Source organism: Eretmochelys imbricata, chromosome 3, assembly GCF_965152235.1.
Source record: "Eretmochelys imbricata isolate rEreImb1 chromosome 3, rEreImb1.hap1, whole genome shotgun sequence".
In the NCBI taxonomy this organism is placed as follows: domain Eukaryota; kingdom Metazoa; phylum Chordata; order Testudines; family Cheloniidae; genus Eretmochelys; species Eretmochelys imbricata.
The window spans coordinates 111,618,342-111,638,096 of NC_135574.1; the positions used below are offsets into that span (position 1 = coordinate 111,618,342).

Genomic DNA, 19,755 nt, shown 5'->3' on the forward strand with positions numbered 1-19,755 from the left:
TCTTCTAAGCCAATTTTGTTTTCATTTCAATGGCTTTCTTGGTTCGTTGCTTTCTCACAAGTTAGTCTGGTCTGTTTATGAATTTTGTGAGCTGTGAATCTGCTAAGGGGCATAGGACAGAAGCCCCACTCATGTACTCTTCAGTAAGTCTGCATTTGGGAAAAGTGCCTAGTATGCTAAGCTTCAGTTGAACATGTGCTCTGAAGATATACTTAATATTTGGGTAGGTAATGCTGTAAGTTTGTGACTTGTATATGTATGCATTTGTGTGCACACATTCTTATGTATTGTAGGCAGCACTAATTGTAATCCCTGTAGTTAAGGTTGCTTAATGTTTTTTATTATAAGATCCTGTTTTTATTTGTGTATATGACTTTGCCAAGCTTAAGAATTTGTTGTGAAATGTTCCATCTAGGTGTCTGTGTCTAGGTAAAACTTTTTTTTTGAAAGGTTCAGCAAAAATTATTCAGCTTTTTCCAAGAATGAGGTTAGAGAAAATATTGTCTGCTCATGTTAAATTCTTAAAACCATTTAATTAAGGAAACACTAGGGCTATCATGCTTTGGCATATGCACTTGAGATATGGCAAAAAGATAGTCCAGATGTCAAAGATGTGCTTTTTGCCATCCCCAAGAAAATCTGCCCTATTTGGTCACGTTATAAGAATCTGAAAAAAAAATCACAATTTTCACATTCTTAGTACAAGTTTTTAAGAGGCTGACAGTACGATTCTCAAAGATTCCATCTGAACTGAGCATAAGCTACTGCACGGTACCATTGCTGCCCCAGGGACTGAGCACATTCTGGGGCTGAGCAGGATTTGTCCCACAGTTGCTCCATCTGACAGCTGGAGACCACTGTGGTTCCGGGTACCAGTGCTCTTTGGTAGCACCCAGGCAGCATGGAGTGGAAGGAGGAAACAGCCTAAGTTGAATGCAAAAGAGTAAGATAGGGTTGCCACCTGTCTAGGTTTTCCTGGAATTGTCCTTTTTTTTTTTTTTTTTTTTTTTTTGAGGTAGCTGTCCCAGGAAATCTGTAAGGGTGTCCAGTACGCATTGTCTAGCTGTATGGGCACAGGATCATCCTGGATGTCCCTATTTTTTGTACATCAGAGGTGGCAGCAATAGGTGAAGAACAGGAATAGTGAGAGAGGTCAGGAATAGGCAGGGAGTTATAGGAGCAGAAGGGATAGAGAGAGTAGGAGCTGGGGGTGAAGACATGGTCAGAGTCAGACATGGGGGATGAGCAGTAGGGTCTGTGACCACTAGGGCATGCTCCACTATAGAACCTGAAAGTGAACTAGTGTTCATGAGTCTTAGCATTCCTCTGCTGTTGATTGAATACCACTGGCAAAATGTCTTATGTTTGGCCGACATAGAGGATAACAGGTTGAGGCCATGTCTACACTACAGGTTTATGTTGACTCAAATAATTTTGATATGCAGCTGCCACAGTAGTAGGTCGCTGGTGTGCATGCATGCTTGGCTAGTTGTGTCAGCGAAGAGCGTACTCCTCAGAAGCGCTTGTATCGATGCAGAGTGCAGTTGCACCATGGGCAGGTATCCCACTGTACAACTTGCCACCGTCTAGAATGCTCTCTTTTGGCAATACATGATGGGGCCAAAATGAGTCATGCAGGGGTGACTGGAAGCATGGGGTCAACTTCCCATAATGCATTGTTCTCCATCCCATAATTTCACCTGCCTCCCATAATTTCACCTGCATCCCTTTCTTTTCAAAATCCCACAAATCTACGTGGCCCTCCTCATTGTCCACCATTTCTGACAGATGCATGGAGCCTGCACTATTGTCTTGAACATTGCAAGCACAGAGTGCATGACTGTGCAGTCTTTGCAGAGCCACTACAATAGACATGGAGAACATGATGATTCCTTGGAGAACAGAATGCTGTGGGACATAGTGAGAAACAATTCAAGTTTGTTGGTGGCATTCATGGAGCAGCTGCCGATTGTGGAGTGCCAGCTCTAGGCCTGAGAAACAAGCACTGAGTCATGGCATTGTGTTGTAATCAGGTTTGAGATGATGAGCAGTGGGAGGAGTGTTGATGTGGTTCCACATGATAAAATTTCAATTTTGCCAGTTTGCTTTAAAAAAAGTTTACTTTTAAAAATGTAATTTACTCACATTAAGAGTGTTAAGATTGCATACTCAAGCAATCCAAGTTAAGAAATACAGCGTATGCCACTATATAGCAACTCTGATATTATTAACATCCGGTTAATAGCAACGCTAGTGATCACAAGATTCTGCTGGGGGCTTTTTCCTTCTCATGAGTAGATGAGGTGCAAATCAGTGGATGCTCCACTGGCTAGTTCTGATATTGTTTCTAGAAGTTAATAACTTCTACTTGGGAAGCATACTTGAAGCCACTGGAGGCATTGAATTTCTCAGAAGTAGTAGATAAGCCCGGGAATTGTAGGCCCTTTTTTTTCCCAGGCCCATACACCCACATAACCCAATTCTCCACCCCTGTGGCTTTGTGATCATATGTCTTTTTGTGGAATACAAGTCACAACACCTGAGGATAAAACCTTGTGGGGTCACTTAATTGCTGCTTTGTTGGAGCTTGGGGTGAGGTGGGAAGCATTGGAAACCCTGTAACCAGCTTTGTAGAATAGTATTCTGTTCCATATAAAACATATTGAGTCCAGTGCAGATATGTATCCATAAATTGAAAATTCAACACCTATGAGCACTTAAGTTTGCAATTTAAAAACCTGTTTTTCTTTCTGAGCATTCATGCAAGTAAAATTTTAGTTCAAGAGAAGATAGAGGGGCTGTGAACATGATTGAAGCAAATTCACTTTGGAATTTCAGTTAATGTTTGTGGGAATTGTGTTTTACAATATCTTCCTATTTCTTGTGCTCATCTATACAAAAATTGGTATAAATAAAAAATTGTTCGGGGCACAATACAGTATAGTTTTTCATGCTAGGGTATTATCGTTGTATATCTGGTTCTGTGAACCAACTCCAAAAGAAATGACAGGTTTCAGAGTAACAGCCGTGTTAGTCTGTATTCGCAAAAAGAAAAGGAGTACTTGTGGCACCTTAGAGACTAACCAATTTATTTGAGCATAAGCTTTCGTGAGCTACAGCTCACTTCATCGGATGCATACTGTGGAAAGTGTAGAAGATCTTTTTATACACACAAAGCATGAAAAAATACCTCCTCTCACCCCACTCTCCTGCTGGTAATAGCTTATCTAAAGTGATCACTCTCCTTACAATGTGTATGATAATCAAGTTGGGCCATTTCCAGCAGAAATCCAGGGTTTAACAGGAACGTCTGGGGGGGTTAGGAAAAAACAAGGGGAAATAGGTTACCTTGCATAATGACTTAGCCACTCCTAGTCTCTATTCAAGCTTAAGTTAATTGTATCCAATTTGCAAATGAATTCCAATTCAACAGTTTCTCGCTGGAGTCTGGATTTGAAGTTTTTTTGTTGTAATATAGCAACTTTCATGTCTGTAATCGCATGACCAGAGAGATTGAAGTGTTCTCCGACTGGTTTATGAATGTTATAATTCTTGACATCTGATTTGTGTCCATTTATTCTTTTACGTAGAGACTGTCCAGTTTGACGAATGTACATGGCAGAGGGGCATTGCTGACACAGGATGGCATATATCACATTGGTGGATGTGCAGGTGAACGAGCCTCTGATAGTATGGCTGATGTTATTAGGCCCTGTGATGGTGTCCTCTGAATAGATATGTGGGCACAGTTGGCAACGGGCTTTGTTGCAAGGATAGGTTCCTGGGTTAGTGGTTCTGTTGTGTGGTATGTGGTTGCTGGTGAGTATTTGCTTCAGGTTGGGGGGGCTGTCTGTAGACAAGGACTGGCCTGTCTCCCAAGATTTGTGAGAGTGTTGGGTCATCCTTCAGGATAGGTTGTAGATCCTTAATAATGCGTTGGAGGGGTTTTAGTTGGGGGCTGAAGGTAACGGCTAGTGGCGTTCTGTTATTTTCTTTGATAGGCCTGTCCTGTAGTAGGTGACTTCTGGGAACTCTTCTGGCTCTATCAATCTGTTTCTTCACTTCCGTAGGTGGGTATTGTAGTTGTAAGAATGCTTGATAGAGATCTTGTAGGTGTTTGTCTCTGTCTGAGGGGTTGGACAGGCCTAACAAAGAAAATAACAGAATGCCACTAGCCGTCACCCCCCCACCCCGACGTTCTTGTTAAACCCTGGATTTGTGCTGGAAATGGCCCAACTTGATTATCATACACATTGTAAGGAGAGTGGTCACTTTAGATAAGCTATTACCAGCAGGAGAGTGGGGTGGGAGGAAGTATTGTTTCATGCTTTGTGTGTATAAAAAGATCTTCTAGGCTTTCCACAGTATGCATCCGATGAAGTGAGCTGTAGCTCACAAAAGCTTATGCTCAAATAAATTGGTTAGTCTCTAAGGTGCCACAAGTACTCCTTTTCTTTTTCCAAAAGAAATGATTCATGAGTAATTTGATATTTTACAATAAGAAATAGTAAAGATACTAGTTTATATCTATTGCAAATTCAGATGAAACCCAATAAAAAGATTGGGAAGGAAACATAGCTAGCTGTTGCATTTTTGTTGGCCCTGGGGGGTTAAAGTAAACTACTAATTCTGTGTGGAAGAAAGCTGGCATTGTGGAGGATGCTGAATTCTCTGACATCTGTTCGTTGCGTTTTGCATCACTTAGTCAATTGTGTACTGGTTCATCAGTGTAGTAGAGGAAAAACAAATGAACTGAAGTTTAGCAGTCAACACAGTATTAGTATGTATTGAAGCAAATGGTAATTTAGAATACTTTAATGTGTCTGTACTTTTGGTAAGTGTAGTGTTTAAAAAAACTTGCAAAGACCAACTCCCTTACCATAAGTACATTCCTGCCTGAAAATCTCACTTATGTTTCACTCCCCGCCAACCACCTGTTTGAAAGTTGTTGGAGGCACCTGACTAGCCAGTTGACATCCACAGCATTCCTGATCTTAGCTGCCAGCCAAAGTGAACGCAGTAAATGCAATTTGTTTTCATCCTTTTAATATATAGGCTCCACTTTGAATAGAACTGACAGTACACAAAACATGTATATATTGTATGCATTCCACTTTCCAACTGCAGATTTTCAGTACAAACAAGAACTAGTTGCAGAACTGCAGAATGCTCAAGGTTCTGCCAGTTTCCTGTAATGAACTTTGAGGTTATATTATATGTAGAAAGAATTAATTGCATATTTTCCATTTTTTCCCTAATTGACATTCTGAGCTGTTTTGTGCTTTTAAATAGTTGCCTTATTTTTGAGAACAAGATACACAGCCCTTTGGCAAAATTGCTACTATACTGCAAGCTTGCTTTCTGGGCTACTTCACACAGAGCATTTGTGGTGTTCATTGCTTTTTTCCCCCTCATTATTTTTCTCTAAGTATTTTTCTCTTTCTTCTGGGGTGGAAGAAAACCCTTAATCTTTTATAAGTGAAATTGTGATTTACATTAATTTAAACTTGAAATTGGTGCCTGAGAAACTTTTGAAACATTGTACTGTTGCAAATTCTAAACTAAAACATCTGAAATATTTGATGTGGAGACAGAAGAGAATCTCTGTCATTTCACCAGATATTCATTCTGGTGGCTTAGTGCTAATTGTAATATTTGGGAAAACCCTTTGTTGCAAATATTTTTTTGTTACTCGTATGAACCCAGGAAATCCTAGCATACAAAGCTTGATAATTTCAATTGTTACATTACTGGAGATGGTGCTTCTAAATAGCTTACCACTAATAACATTTGGATATGAACCAGTAACCCAGATAGTAACTTTTACCAGACTTTTTCAGTATATCATACTTTATACAACTCCATTTTCTCAGCAGTAGATATTCAGAAATAGCTCTGCACGCAATTATATGTGCGTGATTGTGGATTTTTTCTTTGCTTTTAGATGTGCCAAATCAATTTCTCATTTAATTCTGTTTCTACTATATAACATCTCCAGAAAGTAAGAGTGCCTCACCACCATCCATGCTATGTACTGAATAAGGCAATGGTTCTCTGGATAAAATGCTATATGCCCATGTAATTAAAGACTGTATCAATTCTGCTCCCTTGTGCATACACACTAAGGTTGTACAGACCATCTTAATTTTGGTATTTCTTGACTTCTGACTTCTTGACTTTGCAGTCTTAACATTTTTAATATAGTTTATGTGTAAGTATGTAGATTTAAAAAATAAAAGCAAATTCTATTATTTGCAACTGTATAATTCACAGTCCACCCTCAATCATAAATATCATCAAGGTACCTTGGACTTTCAGTACTTTAATATGAGCCTCTATCGCTGAGGTTAAAGTAGTAACTACCGTTAGCTAGCAGCGGAAGACTATTCTCCTATATGAACTAGGTATTAGTGGAGCACAGGTGACACACTGAAGCAGTGTGCAGAATGTACTACATCTGAGGCAGGTTTTGGGTTCTATTCTCAGCCATGTGACTTTTTAGTGGGGCATTAGACCTCAACTAGTAAAGGTTACAACTACTCAGAATCAACACTGATCAGTAGAAGTGTATCTAGACATCAGTTTTCTAGTTACCAGCTCTGTGCACCAACTCCTTACGCACAGGGTATTTTGATGGGGGAAAGCATCATGATTCACCTTTGTTTTCTCCAGAGGCTTAGTGCTCTGAGTTGCTGAAGCACAAGACTGGAGCTGTGAATGACCAGTACTGATGAAATTTTGTTGCTTTCGGCAGCAAGCCAGGAAGAAGGTGTAGTGAACAAAACACAAAATAAAAATAGTGGATTTTTTTTTATTTATAACCTGGCCAGATATGATTGGATTATCACTGGGTCTTTCTAGTGCCAGTCCTGCAGCTTTTCAAAAAATGTTGGGAAGAATTTTCATAAGGTAATGGGTTGACAGTGTTAATACAGGGGTAATTACTGCTATCCCTATAGTATCTGTGATAAATATTTAGTGTTTGGAGAGTGATTTTTGATATGTATGATTCTACGTAAGTGCCAAACTTTTTTTTAAAAAATACAACCTTCTTTCAGTAGTTGTGGCTGTGTGGATATACTGTTGTTCCTGAAGAACCTGTTAAAAGATAAATACAAGCTTCTCTGATAACTTTCACGAATGCTAAATCCTCCTTTTTTTGTCTTTTGGCAGCAGAAAATATTATCCTATCAGTTTAATTTACTGTCTAGGAGTATACCAGAGTCAGTTGTCAGACCATTCACACTGGAAAGACTAAGATTATTTTTGCTGTGAGAAAGGAAAAGACAATCCTGTTTTTAAATAAGATATTTACAACACGCAGTGAGATTAAGAACTCCCATCTTTTTACAATCGCCTATCAATTAACAGTCCATATGTTTTTGTGAAATAACTACTGTTTTTCTCTTGGCTGTTCCTTCAGAAAGTTGACATTTTATGAGGTGGTGGTGGTAAACTGATTTACGGTACTGAGTGTCACTTCAGTAATACAGTTGTAGATGCTCTATGAAACCTTTAGATGTCAAATTAAGTTAGACAAGAATAAGATAACTAATTGTGTTATCCTATTGTGACATAAGTTTTCTGTACCATAGCTGAATCATAGTAGGAAGTAATGTTGATTGAACATTCAAACAGTGTTGTTTGGTGCTCCTAAAGGGTTAAAACAGATAGGAATTGCTGTACTGGTCCAGATGAGCTGTCTATATACCGTAGACTTCTGTCTCTGACAGTAGTCAGTATCGGATGCTTTAGAAAATGGTGCACAAAACCATTGGTGGACAAATATTGAATAACTTTGTCCACAGGGAAATATTCTTTCTGCCCTCAAGCAGTTAGTAGTTGGCTTATGCCAGACTACTTAACTTGTCTAAACCTTCCATATAATTGATGCTGTCCATATAACTGCATCTTGCATCTTTTCTTGCATCTTTTCCTCAATTTTCTGTGGCAGGGAGTTCCACAGGTTAATTACATATTGTTAAAATTCTTTTTTCAGTCTTAATTAGTTCTTTCAATTTAATTTAATGTCATCTTGGTTTTTGTATTAAATAGGATTGTCTTGTTTTCCTTCTCCATGTCATTCTTTATTTTATATATCTCTACAGCATTCCCTCTTCTTCACCTCCTCTCTAACCTAAACAGACCCAATATTTTGATCTGTCGTTGCATGGAATTCTTTCCATTCTTCTAGTCATTGTAGTTGCCCATCTTTGGCTTTCTTTTCTTTCTGCTATATCTCTTCTGAGATGAAGTGATAGGACCCGAACACAGTAGTCGAGGTGGTGTTCCACCGATATATTGCATATGATAGTGTTGTTATATTTTGGCCTAAGTTCCGTCCACTGAAAAGCCCCTTTGATTGTTTCTCTAACCCTGAACTAGAGTAGGAGAGTCAGACCATTACTGGAGAGCATAAGAAGACTAGAATTTCCTTCAATGAGAGCTCTCAAATCATCTTTTAAATACTAATTTAAACATGGCCCTGCATTTCTTCACTGACCGCTTTGATTAGCCTGCTGGTCTTAAGGTGCTCCAGCAGCTTTTTCCATTTCCTCACTGCTCTGTAACTAAATGTGAGATAGTGGAAAGGGCAAAAGATCAAAATTAACTAGCAAGTAATGTTTTTCCTACAGTTCTGAAAGGCACCAAAGAGGAGGAGTCCTTATTTCTTAAGGAGAGAAATAAAGGACTCATTGAGAAGTAAGTCTAGGTTTCATCTTTTGTGGTTCAGTCCCGGGTTTACCTCAATCCTACCAATATGAAAGCCTTTCAGTCACCCTCTGAGCATAGAGAGGGTGACAGTGAGTTCACAACTGCCATAATACCTCATTGTCCTTTGGAATTACTTCTCTGCCATTCCCTTGCCACTTTGATCCTTCCTCAGCCAAATTTGTGAAAAGTTTAAGTAATAGTTTTGGAACATCATTAAGATGGGGCTTAATTTATATTGTAAATAAGAACAGGAATAAAGTGTCTGATCTGCATTTTGAAATGGCTTTGTGATTTATAACTTTTCTGATTATTACATAAGCATGTTTTATAATTAACTAAATTGGTAATAATGCAAGCACCAAATTGCAAATCTATTTAGGACTTGTTCAGAAACATCAAGTCTTTTATAATATTCATTTTTACTAATTTTTTGTTACATACAACAGTTATTCCTTAATAGCATTGTCAGTTTTGGTCGGCCAGGAGTTGAATGCTACTGCCAACATGACAGTGAAGCTGCAGTAATCCAGCTCCAGTTCCTGATTAATGAGGTTTGTAAAGAGTTTAATCTTTACTGTCATTCAAAAAGAAGGTACATCATATATTTAAGGCTGTGTTTTTAAAGCATTCAAATACAAATAAGAATATGAATTACTGTTTCATATATTTATCGAATAGTAATAATTTATTCATTGTCCTTATATATTAACTTTGTTCTTGCTCTGTTCCAAGAAAAAAATACAGGTGTCCAAAAATAAACTACTAAAGTAATTTTCTCTTTGGGGTATTTTATCACAGTAAACAAGATAATAATGTTCATAGGTTTTCTTAGAAAAACTATGGTCAAACATTGCAGAATGGATAAGCTTGAAAGCTTGTCTCTTTTACCAACAGAAGTTAACCCAGTAAAAGATATTACCTCATTCACCATCTTTCTAAACATTTGCCAAAGCTATTTAGTCTGATCTTTATTAAAAAACATTGTTAATTGAGTAGCTACACATCTGGAATTTAAAGGGACACCATTAATATGAAAGATAGGTCATTTAAAAGAGATTAATTTATCTACATCTGCTCCAGAAACACCTTGCCAATTTTTGTGGCTTAACAATTCTGAGTTTTAATTTATTTTTTGCTGTCTCCTGTTGCTTAGTTCAGACAGAGGAAACTAACAAAAATGCTGTCACATGCAAGAAGTGAACCAGCTGGAAAAATAAAAATATTTGTTTTCCTGTAGGCTCTTAAATAATTTACTCGGAGATGTAATTTGTAAGAGTTAGTAGGTGTTAACATTTTCAGACAGAACTGGTAGTTTAAAAAACAAACCTTTAATTTATAAATTTTGTGGTAGTTTCAAGAATATTCATGAAATGTGATACAGTAGTTCTGGGATCTTACGGAACAAACTACTGTTTTTTCTTGAGACATTGATGTAAAATGACAGTTATAAGGGATATCAGAAAACTAAATAGTTTTCTAAAAAGAAGTGGTAAATTATTTTTCTAAATACTCCATCAGAAATATCACCAAAAGCTTTATTACTTTCTACAAGGCAATATGTGACTTATTTAAGAATTAGTCTTTTTTTCTGTGGTGAAATACACATAGTATATTGTATTTAATGTGATCCAGTAGCTTAAAATATGTACCTTCTTAATAAATAAAACTGGTACTCATTTCCATGTTTTATTACTGTTCTTATTACATTTACCCCAAAAGTAAATTTTTAAAGTTGAAGCTGTTACTTTAAGTAGTAGTATAAATTTACTATAGCACTTTTCAGTTTGAATGATGGTCTTGCTATAAAATTTCTTCACATTGATGTTGGTTAAACAAGTCTCTGGAAACTGAATATTACACAAGTGAAAGATAGTATAAACTTTAAATGTAGATGAACATCTGAATGATCCTTTTTCTCAAGGGAGCTCTTGTGAGTGCCTTGGCTGATGACACCTTACACCTATGGAATTTGCGTCAAAAGAGACCCGCTATACTTCATTCACTCAAATTTAACAGAGAAAGGTAAGAATTGGGTCATAATCACCTGCATATGTATATTTTTAAAAATATATGAAGTGTGTGGGTGGGGGGGGGGGTGTAAATCTAAAGATCAGATGGTTTGCTGTTCAATCAATCTCAAGAATATTTTACCTAAACTGCTACAGATTAAGGTTCTGGTCCTGCAACTGACTGTGTGGGCTTGAGTTGCAGGATAATTGGGACCTAAGTTAGTTGAATCAAGTAGAAACACTAACATATTTAAACACCCTTTTATTTTCTACAGTTACTTACAATTCAATTTGTCTGATAAGAATGAGTGCTAAAGATAGTCACCATGATGAAAATTACTTGCAGCTTGATCCAAAACACACCTAAGTAAATAGAATCTTTTCATAGAGTTAATGGGCTTTGAATTTGACACTTCATAATCAGTTGTATTTACATGTTCGGTGTATCCGAGTAACACTGGTACTAAAAATATTTTTATTGTTACTAATCTCATTAGACCATTTAAATCATCCTTGTATGTGAGACACTGAGTTGGCTTTCAAAGTGGGATTTCAGTTTTTTTATTGAAAAATCCAAAATATGTATTGGAGAAAAGTAGAAAGGGTTGATAAACTTCCTTTGAAATTTAAAGGAGTACAAAAAATAAAAAATTTGTGGCCTAGAAAACTAGATGTCATTGAATATTGAAGTGCTACTCCTAAATTTTTTAAATGCTAAGAAGTACTAAAGGATGCATAAGTAGATTGGGTACACATTCTGTAGTAGTTCATTAATTTTGCTTTGTGCTGTGAGAGGAGCTGAGATAGTTGGCTCCTGATTTTATAGTAGACTAATATTTTTGTTCCAAAACTTGTTAAGGAGAATGTTATGATTAGCGTGAAACACAATAGGGTTCACCTATAATTGAAACGGAGGTTGCTGCACTGACTGATGGGATTGAATAGCCTTGTTTGTAGTACTTAAGACTGATCCTTAATGTCTCATACTTTGTTTATTTTTACATTTGGAGTAAGTTTATAGTTAAGGCTACGTTTTAGTCAGGGTTATTTTTAGTAAAGTCATGGACAGGTCACGGGCAGTAAACAGGTTTCAGAGTGGTAGCCGTGTTAGTGTGTATCAGCAGAAAGAATGAGGAGTACTTGTGACACCTTAGAGAGTAACAAATTTATTTGAGCATAAGCTTTCGTGGACTAAAGCCCACTTCATCAGATGCAAAATTCACGGCCTGTGACCTGTCCATGACTTGTACTATATACCCCTGACTAAATCTTGCAGATGTGGGGGAGAGGGGGGCGCCACGAATGCTGGAGGGGGGTGGGCAGCACAGGGGCACCGTGGGTGTTTGGGGGCAGGGAGTGGAGGCAGTGCTGAGAGCTGCCTGGCCATGCCTCCGCCTAGGAGCTGAGGGTTGTCGCTGTTTCCGGTAAGCGCCGCCTAGAGCCCTCACCTCCCCCCAGCCCTGAGCCCCCTCACATACCCAAACTCCTGCTGCTGCTGCGGGGAGGGGGGCACAGTGGCCCAAGACTGCCCCAGCAGCAGCTGGTGCGGCTGGCCCGGGGCCACCCGAGCTGTTCAGGCGGCCCCCAGGGTCAGCCGCACTGGCCGCTGCAGAAGTCACGGAGGTCATGGAAAGTCACGGAATCTGTGACCTCTGTGGAAAAACTCGCAGCCTTATTTATAATATAATGGAATCTGATAGTTTTAACTGTCTCTTTACATTCAAACTTTACTATTTAGTGAGAATCATAACAAAAATAAACATCAGTATCTAAACACATTAAGATTATACAAATGCTAGACACTGGAAGACAGGTGGGGAATTTTAAGAATGGTTTTATGTATTGTGGATATTGACTGTAGTGTCATTAGCATAAGTGTGAGCTTTCTGATAAATGTGTGAATCTTCCACAGCTAAAAAAGACACATTCAGAATCATACTTGTGAATTTAAGCAGGATAAAAGCAAAGTAGATAACCAAATGTGAGCAATCTAGCAAGAGCTGCAAAGACAAATTTTGCTGGTTCTCTGGCAGTGCACAATTGTTTGTGTGTCACTATCAAAATTATTTTATTTACACAATTGAATTAATTTCAAAGTCTCTAAAGTAGATATCATAGGTCTGCAAAAAAAATGGCCTCTTGACCTATGAAGTGATCAGAATACTCTCTAAAACTCTAATAAATGCCTCCAACACTAAATTCCTATCTGGTATTGTGGGATAAGTTTTACCAACTTCCTTGAAAGGTCAGTTTTTTCTTTTAACCATATCATTTATAAAACAAAACAGACTCCAACTCTGTTAGGGGACAGAAAGGTGAAGGATAATTGTATTATGATTACTACTGGGTACTATAGGTATATTGAAGGCAAATAATTCTAAATCCTCATTCTTGGAGTCTACAGTACTCCTGGAGAGGATGTATGTTGAATTTTTTTTTTTTTAACTGGATGATATAAGTACCCTTAGTAAGGTTTGTATTTGTATTTACAAGTTGATATTTTTTCATTATTTTGAAGTAGATACTTTACAATGCCTTTGCTTGGATCAGCTAATTTCTTAGGGTTTTTTTTGTACAATAAGTGAAGTTTACCCATGAGAAATTTCCTGTGAGCAGAGTTGACTGACGTGTGAATTGAGGACAACCTATGACAACCTAATAATGAAAAAAAAACTTCAAAATTTTATCGATACTTTTACTTGGATTAGGATTATTTCCTTATAATTTACACTAATATCTCAAATATCAAATACTAGAATTAATCCTTGCACTAATCTCTTATGTAGTTATCAAAGTACGGCAATGTGTTGCTTCAGTAGCAAACTCACTTAAAAACATTTAAACGTTATTTAATATCTACACAATTACAGTTCAAATGCCAGTATACATTTTATCCAAATTGAAGAACATCATAGAAAAAGCTACATCTCCCTTTTTTGCCCTTGCATGGTAGCACAAGAATGCACAGCCCTGAAGCATACTGCTATTCCAAAGAATCCAACATTGAACATTTGGGGCACTTAAAAGGGGCACGTGTGTGTCCTCTGACAGTGGAATCTATACTGAAAACAACTCTTAAAGAATGACAGTGGCTGTAGGATAAGTAAGCATTTTTTCCCCTAGATAAATTGTTCCAGTGATTAATTACACATGATTATTTCAAGTTTGAAAGAAAGATAAATTTTTTAAAATTTAAACTTTCAGCTACTGGTTCTTATTAAACCATTGCTTGCTAAATCAGAGCCTTCCATGTTTGGGTATCTTACCCTTGTATATGTGTATTTCTCTAAGAAACGGTGTCTGAGATATAGAAATAATAAACTGCTGTTCAGAGGCATGTCTCCAAACATGAGAATATCTAAGTGTATAGAATATGGGTGCTGTGAATGACTGAAATACAGATGTTGAGGCAATTTGTAATTGAGAAGACTTCCATTGAAGCAGTGCACAGCAGCTCTTAGGATTGCCACTAAATTAATAACTGTTATATGACAGAAAAACTAATGGAACTATAGTATGTAAAGATAAAGAAATTTACAAGATGCCAAATGTATATTGAGGAATGTAGAAATATTTTGGTATTGTATTTGAGAACACAAATAATTAATAATACAACTGCGTTGTAGTGCATACATAGTAGCATCCTAAACTTTGGCATTTAATGACTTTTTGGTGCTTAACCATTCAAGCTTTATCCTTATTTTTTTTAATAGTCACACAGACTTCTCCACATAAGACACTAAACATGACAACTGTTTCCTTAAGACTCACTACAGTCAATTCAAAACCAAAACAGCAAACATCAACCTTTTTATTTTTCAGATATTTGTAATAAAGGAGAGCAGAACTCTTCTGAAAATGTTCTGTCTAGAGATTTTTTAGAATTGGTAGAAATGACAGTTGGCAATACTTTCTTATGCTTCATTCACCAAAGTACTCGCCACAGTGATAATTTTTAACTAGTGGCAAATAGACCTAATTGTGTGCTTGTCAATATATAGTGCATATACTACATGTATTCTTTGTATGTTACAGTAAATACATGGGAAATGTCTGTGTCACAAGGAAAATATATACACTGCAGATCCAAGCTGGTCTATTGGATTCAGTCATGAAACTCTCACAGGGACAACTCCTGGGGTCATAGTGGCTCAGGAAGAACTCCCTGTGTATGCTCAGAGCTAGTGTGATGCACAGTGGACGATGACAGATGGGTCAGATGCTGAAAGAGACACATACTCCCAAAAGACTAATTAAATTCTAATTGTATATGCATCAGCTAGAAATTGAAAAGCACCCTTAGGTTAAACTGGTTGATAGCATTGGTGCTACTTAATCTTTCTCTAGACATTTTCTAAGGAAATAGCTCTTGTCTTTCCCCACTCCAACCCCATATTCTGGAACTATCATAGGTAGAAATTGAAAAATAAGGAAGGAAGACATGATGGGGGGTGGAAATGAAATAAACACAGCCTATGATGAATTCTGTTCTTTATGGACTGTATATTCACCAACAAAAAAAGCTTGTTAAAGGAGAGTTAAGGTTGTTTATCAGTGCTTTGTACCCTTCCAGAGCATGGAAGCTGGAAGCTAAAAACAGAAAGTTCTCAGAACCAGTAAGAGTACTCAACCACACAAAAACAGAGACATTAGGAAAAGCCGGGAAATTGACCGGCAATTTAAAGTGAAGGTTGTGCTTCCTGAAAATCAGCAAGAGCATTCTTAAATGGCCAATTTTAAAAATTAAAAAATGTAATCAAAAACACAAAACTTATTCTGCACTTCAAGTGCTGTAAATTTGTAGAGGATACGCTATTTTTCAGTATAACCAAGGTTTACTCTCTGCTTTATTTCAGTGCAACCTGAAGCATAGCCTAAAGCTCCTCTGTTGTATCCATAATGAAATATGTAAGACATCTTAGGGTGCACTGGTACCATGTTTGTTCAAGAGGATGTTGTATATTGGAAGCAAATGATACCCTAAAGTGTGTAGTGATATATTTAATCATCTGTGCTTTATATTGCGGGGAGGAGGGGAATGTCCTTCCAACAGGGAAAAATAAAGACAAAGGCTTTACTAGTCCCTGGGCCTCAACCATAGTTCTGGATGAGAAAATAGATGGCAGCACCAGATTCTGTGTGGAGTCACTTTGAAGTGGATCGAAAATACAAAGGAAAAACTACTTTCACAGCAGGTCAAGGCCTGCGATAACTTGAAATAATTGTTTTGCTTGTGCAATGCACCAGACACTTTTGACAGACAACTGGAGAAAGTATTACATGGCATGCCTCTTTCAGCTGCTTGTTTCTATATTATATCTTGGTGAACATGTATTGATTGACAAATGGTCTGTGGTAAACAGAATGTTTCCAATCTGAAATTGAACCGCCAAAATGTGAATTGTTTCAAAATGGAGTAATTTATCTTGAGCACACAATCAGTGTGGAAGGAATTTCCACTGATAAAAAGAAAAATTGAAGTTGTACAGATTGGCCGTCTCCCAGGACATTCATAGATATGTAAAGTTTTATAGATCTCTGCTCCTGTTGCAGAAGATTTATTGGTGTTTGCCAGTGCTGCAAAACTACTGCATAAGTTGGTTGAGAAAGGGAAACCATTTCAGTGGTCAGCAGAGTGTGAAGAGGCATTTTCAGAGTTGGAAAAGGCTCTTGTGACTGCTCCTGTCTTTGCCTATCCATGTTTCCAAATGCTTTTTTATATTGGACTAATATGCTAATGCTTTCGTTTGAGGTCAGTATTGACACAAGAACACACAGAACTGGAGAAGGTGGTGGCTTATTACATCAAATGTCTAACTTTTCCTGAGATAAATTCTTGCAGTACCTGAAAGGAACTCCTGGAAGTGATTAAATATGTAGAATATTTTCATCACTATTTGTATGCAAGAAAGTGTAAGGTCCCTGCAATGGCTCTTCAGATTCAGGGTATCCTGAAAGGCAACTTCCCAGGTCGTTGGAAAAACTTGCAGTACTATGATTTCACAATTGCACACTTGTCTGTGCACAGACATGATAGTGCTGATGCTTTGTTCGGGGTCTAATTGCAAACAGTGCCAGGAGAGCAAGGAATTCATTGCTAAAGAAAGAGTGTTCCTAGGAAGAAATGAGTGTCTGCCTTCTTCCCACAGTTTTCAGAAGTGAAAATGTTCCTGGTGTCGTAGAAGTAGACTTTAGAGCAGCTAAAAGCTTTCTAAAGAGAGGATCTTGATATAAGAGTAGTATGTGGTGGGAAAATCCATTGGCAAACGCAGCCATTCTGGAATGCAGTATCCCTTCACAATACCAAAATAAATGCTTTCTGGTCACAGTGGGAAAACCTGAAGTTAAAAGATGGAAAAAACCAGCAGGTTATAGGTAAAGGTATTAGCTATTTGTGCCATATACATTGAAAAGAAAGTTCTGAGGTTGTGATTATTTTAAAACTGCTGAACACTGTGGGGTTGCAAAAATCTTAGCCAAGCTGAGAGGTTTTCTATTGGGTAAAATGCAGGCAGGATGTAAAAAACTGGTGCAGGAAAATTGATGCTCACATTGCAAAGAAGGGTTCTCCTAAAACTGGGAGAGCCTTTCTGAAACAATATTTTATTTATATGTTTGGGTCTTTGCATGAGACTGGCTAGTAATCAGTTATTTTGTGGTAGCTATTGACTACTTCACAAAATGAGCTGAAGTTTACCCAGTAAGAAATCAAGGCACTGTGATGGTGGCAGGCATCCTAGTGAATGACTTTGTCGTTCAATTGGGGTCCCAACTGAGTTTCTCCTTTTGATCTCTTTGAAACTTAGAATCCAAAGTGCTTCAGCAGGGATTCATAAAACGTGCAATACCCCAGCTCGTCCGTAGTCTAATGGGATGGTGGTGTTCAGCTCACTACCTTTTTATAGAACAGCACCAAATGGACTGGTAACAGAATATTGCATTCCTTTTGAAGGTTTATAGCAGTGCCTCTCAACCTTTTCAGACTACTATACCTGTTTCGGTGTTATACTTAGAAGAAGCACATGGGATCTTTATGGGGAGAAGGCAGCACGCCACATTTATTGAGAATACAACAGGTAGCATATGCTTTACTTACACGCGTGCACACACACACACCCCTTCCTCTGCCAGTCGATGTTTATGGTTTGGATCAATGTAGTGGCCAGCCAGATTGGTCGCACAGGGGAGCAGGGCTCTGTTGGTCACGCTCCAGTGCTCCTGGAGTGTGGCAAGACAAACCCAAAGTCCCATGGCCAACCACCCTGTTCTTATAGTCTTTTTTTGTCTGTTGAAGTCTATGGATTTTGCTGTGTCAGTTTGGGACCGGTTAGTTCTTAATTGGTGTATCTCTTGATGTCAACATTCCAATACACCTCCGAGAGGGTCATCCTGTCCTGATTTCGATTTAATCAATTGTCCTGTCTTTACGGGGGCCAGCCTTCACCTCAGGGTCATCAGTCTGCCCTTCCTTCATTATGGATGCACATCGATGGCTCTCTGATGTCAAGTCTCTTCACTCCTTCCTTGACCATCTGGCTATAACAATGGCCTTCATACCTTATCTTTTCCTGATGCATACGTTCCTCATTCACACAAACAGTCTTTTACAGAGACCTTTAAGAATACTAACAGCAGTATTTTATATCAAGTAAAAGACATTGTAAATTAAAGCTTACTACATTTTATAACCAAAACAATTCACATTGGCGCGTAGGCCTTCAACATTCCTCTAATCCATTTAACATAAGACACAACACAGGATCCTGTCTCTTACTAGTTAAGCCTTAAAACAAAGAACTAAAAAGGCCTTATTTGTAATGCATGGGAAACAGAATCTCTCCTAGCCCCAAAGGGTCATCTTTCTGCTATTCAAATGGGGTGGCTGGTAAAATCAAGACATACATTAGTACCTCTATTCTTATAGTTCAATTATACAATCCTGCTCCTACATCAGAAGTCTAATTTGTCTTGTGTAGCCCCAAGTTTCACCTCACTTAAAAACTACTTGCTTACCAAATTAGACATAAAAATACAGAAGTGGTACAGCATACTATTACTGAAAAATTGCGTACTTTCTAATTTTTACCGTATAATTATAAAACAAATAAATTAGAATATAAATATTGTATTTACATGTCAGTGTATAGTATATACAGCAGTATAAACAAGTCATTGTCTGTATGAAATTTAGTGTGTACTGACTTGGCTAGTTATTTTTCTGTAGCTTGTTGTAAAACTAGGCAAATATTTAGATGAGTTGATGTACCCCCTGGAGGACCTCTGTGTACCTCCAGGGGTACACATACTCCTCGTTGAGGACCACTGGTTTATAGAACAGCAGTCGGTGAGAGTACCACCTATACCCAGCATTCCTCATGTTTGGCCTTGCACTAAGGACTGCAGCAGCCTCTTGTATGGAGATCCTGAAGAGGAATAAAGGAATTTGGACTATGTAGAAACCCTACAATTCAGAACTGGAAAAGCTCACACCTTTGCTAGAGAAAATTCAATGATAGCTTCTGATAAGATGAAAAGGTCATATGGGGAAACTTTTTAAAGAGGGGACTTGGTCTGGTTCCAAATAATCCTGGAAGAAAGAAGGGGAGGAGTCCAAATCTATATAAACCTTTGGAAGGACCCTATACAGTACTGACACAATAATAAATGAAGTTGTGTATAGGATACTGTTGGGTCCCAGGACTAAGCGCAAAGTTATCCCACAGGACTATTCAAGGTGGGACATGATTTCATCATGGCTGACCCCTGCAACTGAGACTGTTCCTGTGGAAGTTGAGGGTGGAAAATTCAGAGTGGTGAATTCCCCATTAGAACAAAATGGGCATGTTCTGTGTAAGCCAGTAAATTCCACAAAATAACAGAGACGCTTCAAGGGCTCAAGAGACCACTGCCATCCACCCTGTTGTTAATTTTCTTTCAGACAGAGAAGTACACAGAAACAGACAGAGAAGGAAGCTGGAATCAGGCTGGACAAGTGGTATGTGAGAAGCATAGAGAGAGGGCTTTTGGGTCT

General features: G+C 38.0%; 1 protein-coding gene across 7 annotated transcripts in view; it reads left to right on the forward strand.

Moving 5' to 3' along the window:
- STXBP5 (syntaxin binding protein 5) overlaps positions 1 to 19,755 on the forward strand; it is a 189,638-nt gene that overhangs the window by 21,693 nt on the left and 148,190 nt on the right. For 4 of the 7 annotated variants that reach the window (XR_013345657.1, XM_077813176.1, XM_077813177.1 and 1 more), the window contains exons 3-5: positions 9,185 to 9,266; positions 10,637 to 10,737; positions 19,663 to 19,719. Coding sequence is in view for 6 of the 7 variants with exons in the window: in XM_077813176.1 (XP_077669302.1) it covers positions 9,185 to 9,266; positions 10,637 to 10,737; positions 19,663 to 19,719 (240 nt within the window). In the remaining variant the exon portion in view is untranslated. The remainder of the gene's footprint in view (positions 1 to 9,184; positions 9,267 to 10,636; positions 10,738 to 19,662; positions 19,720 to 19,755) is intronic. The other 3 variants (XM_077813178.1, XM_077813180.1, XM_077813182.1) reach the window with 1 other exon arrangement.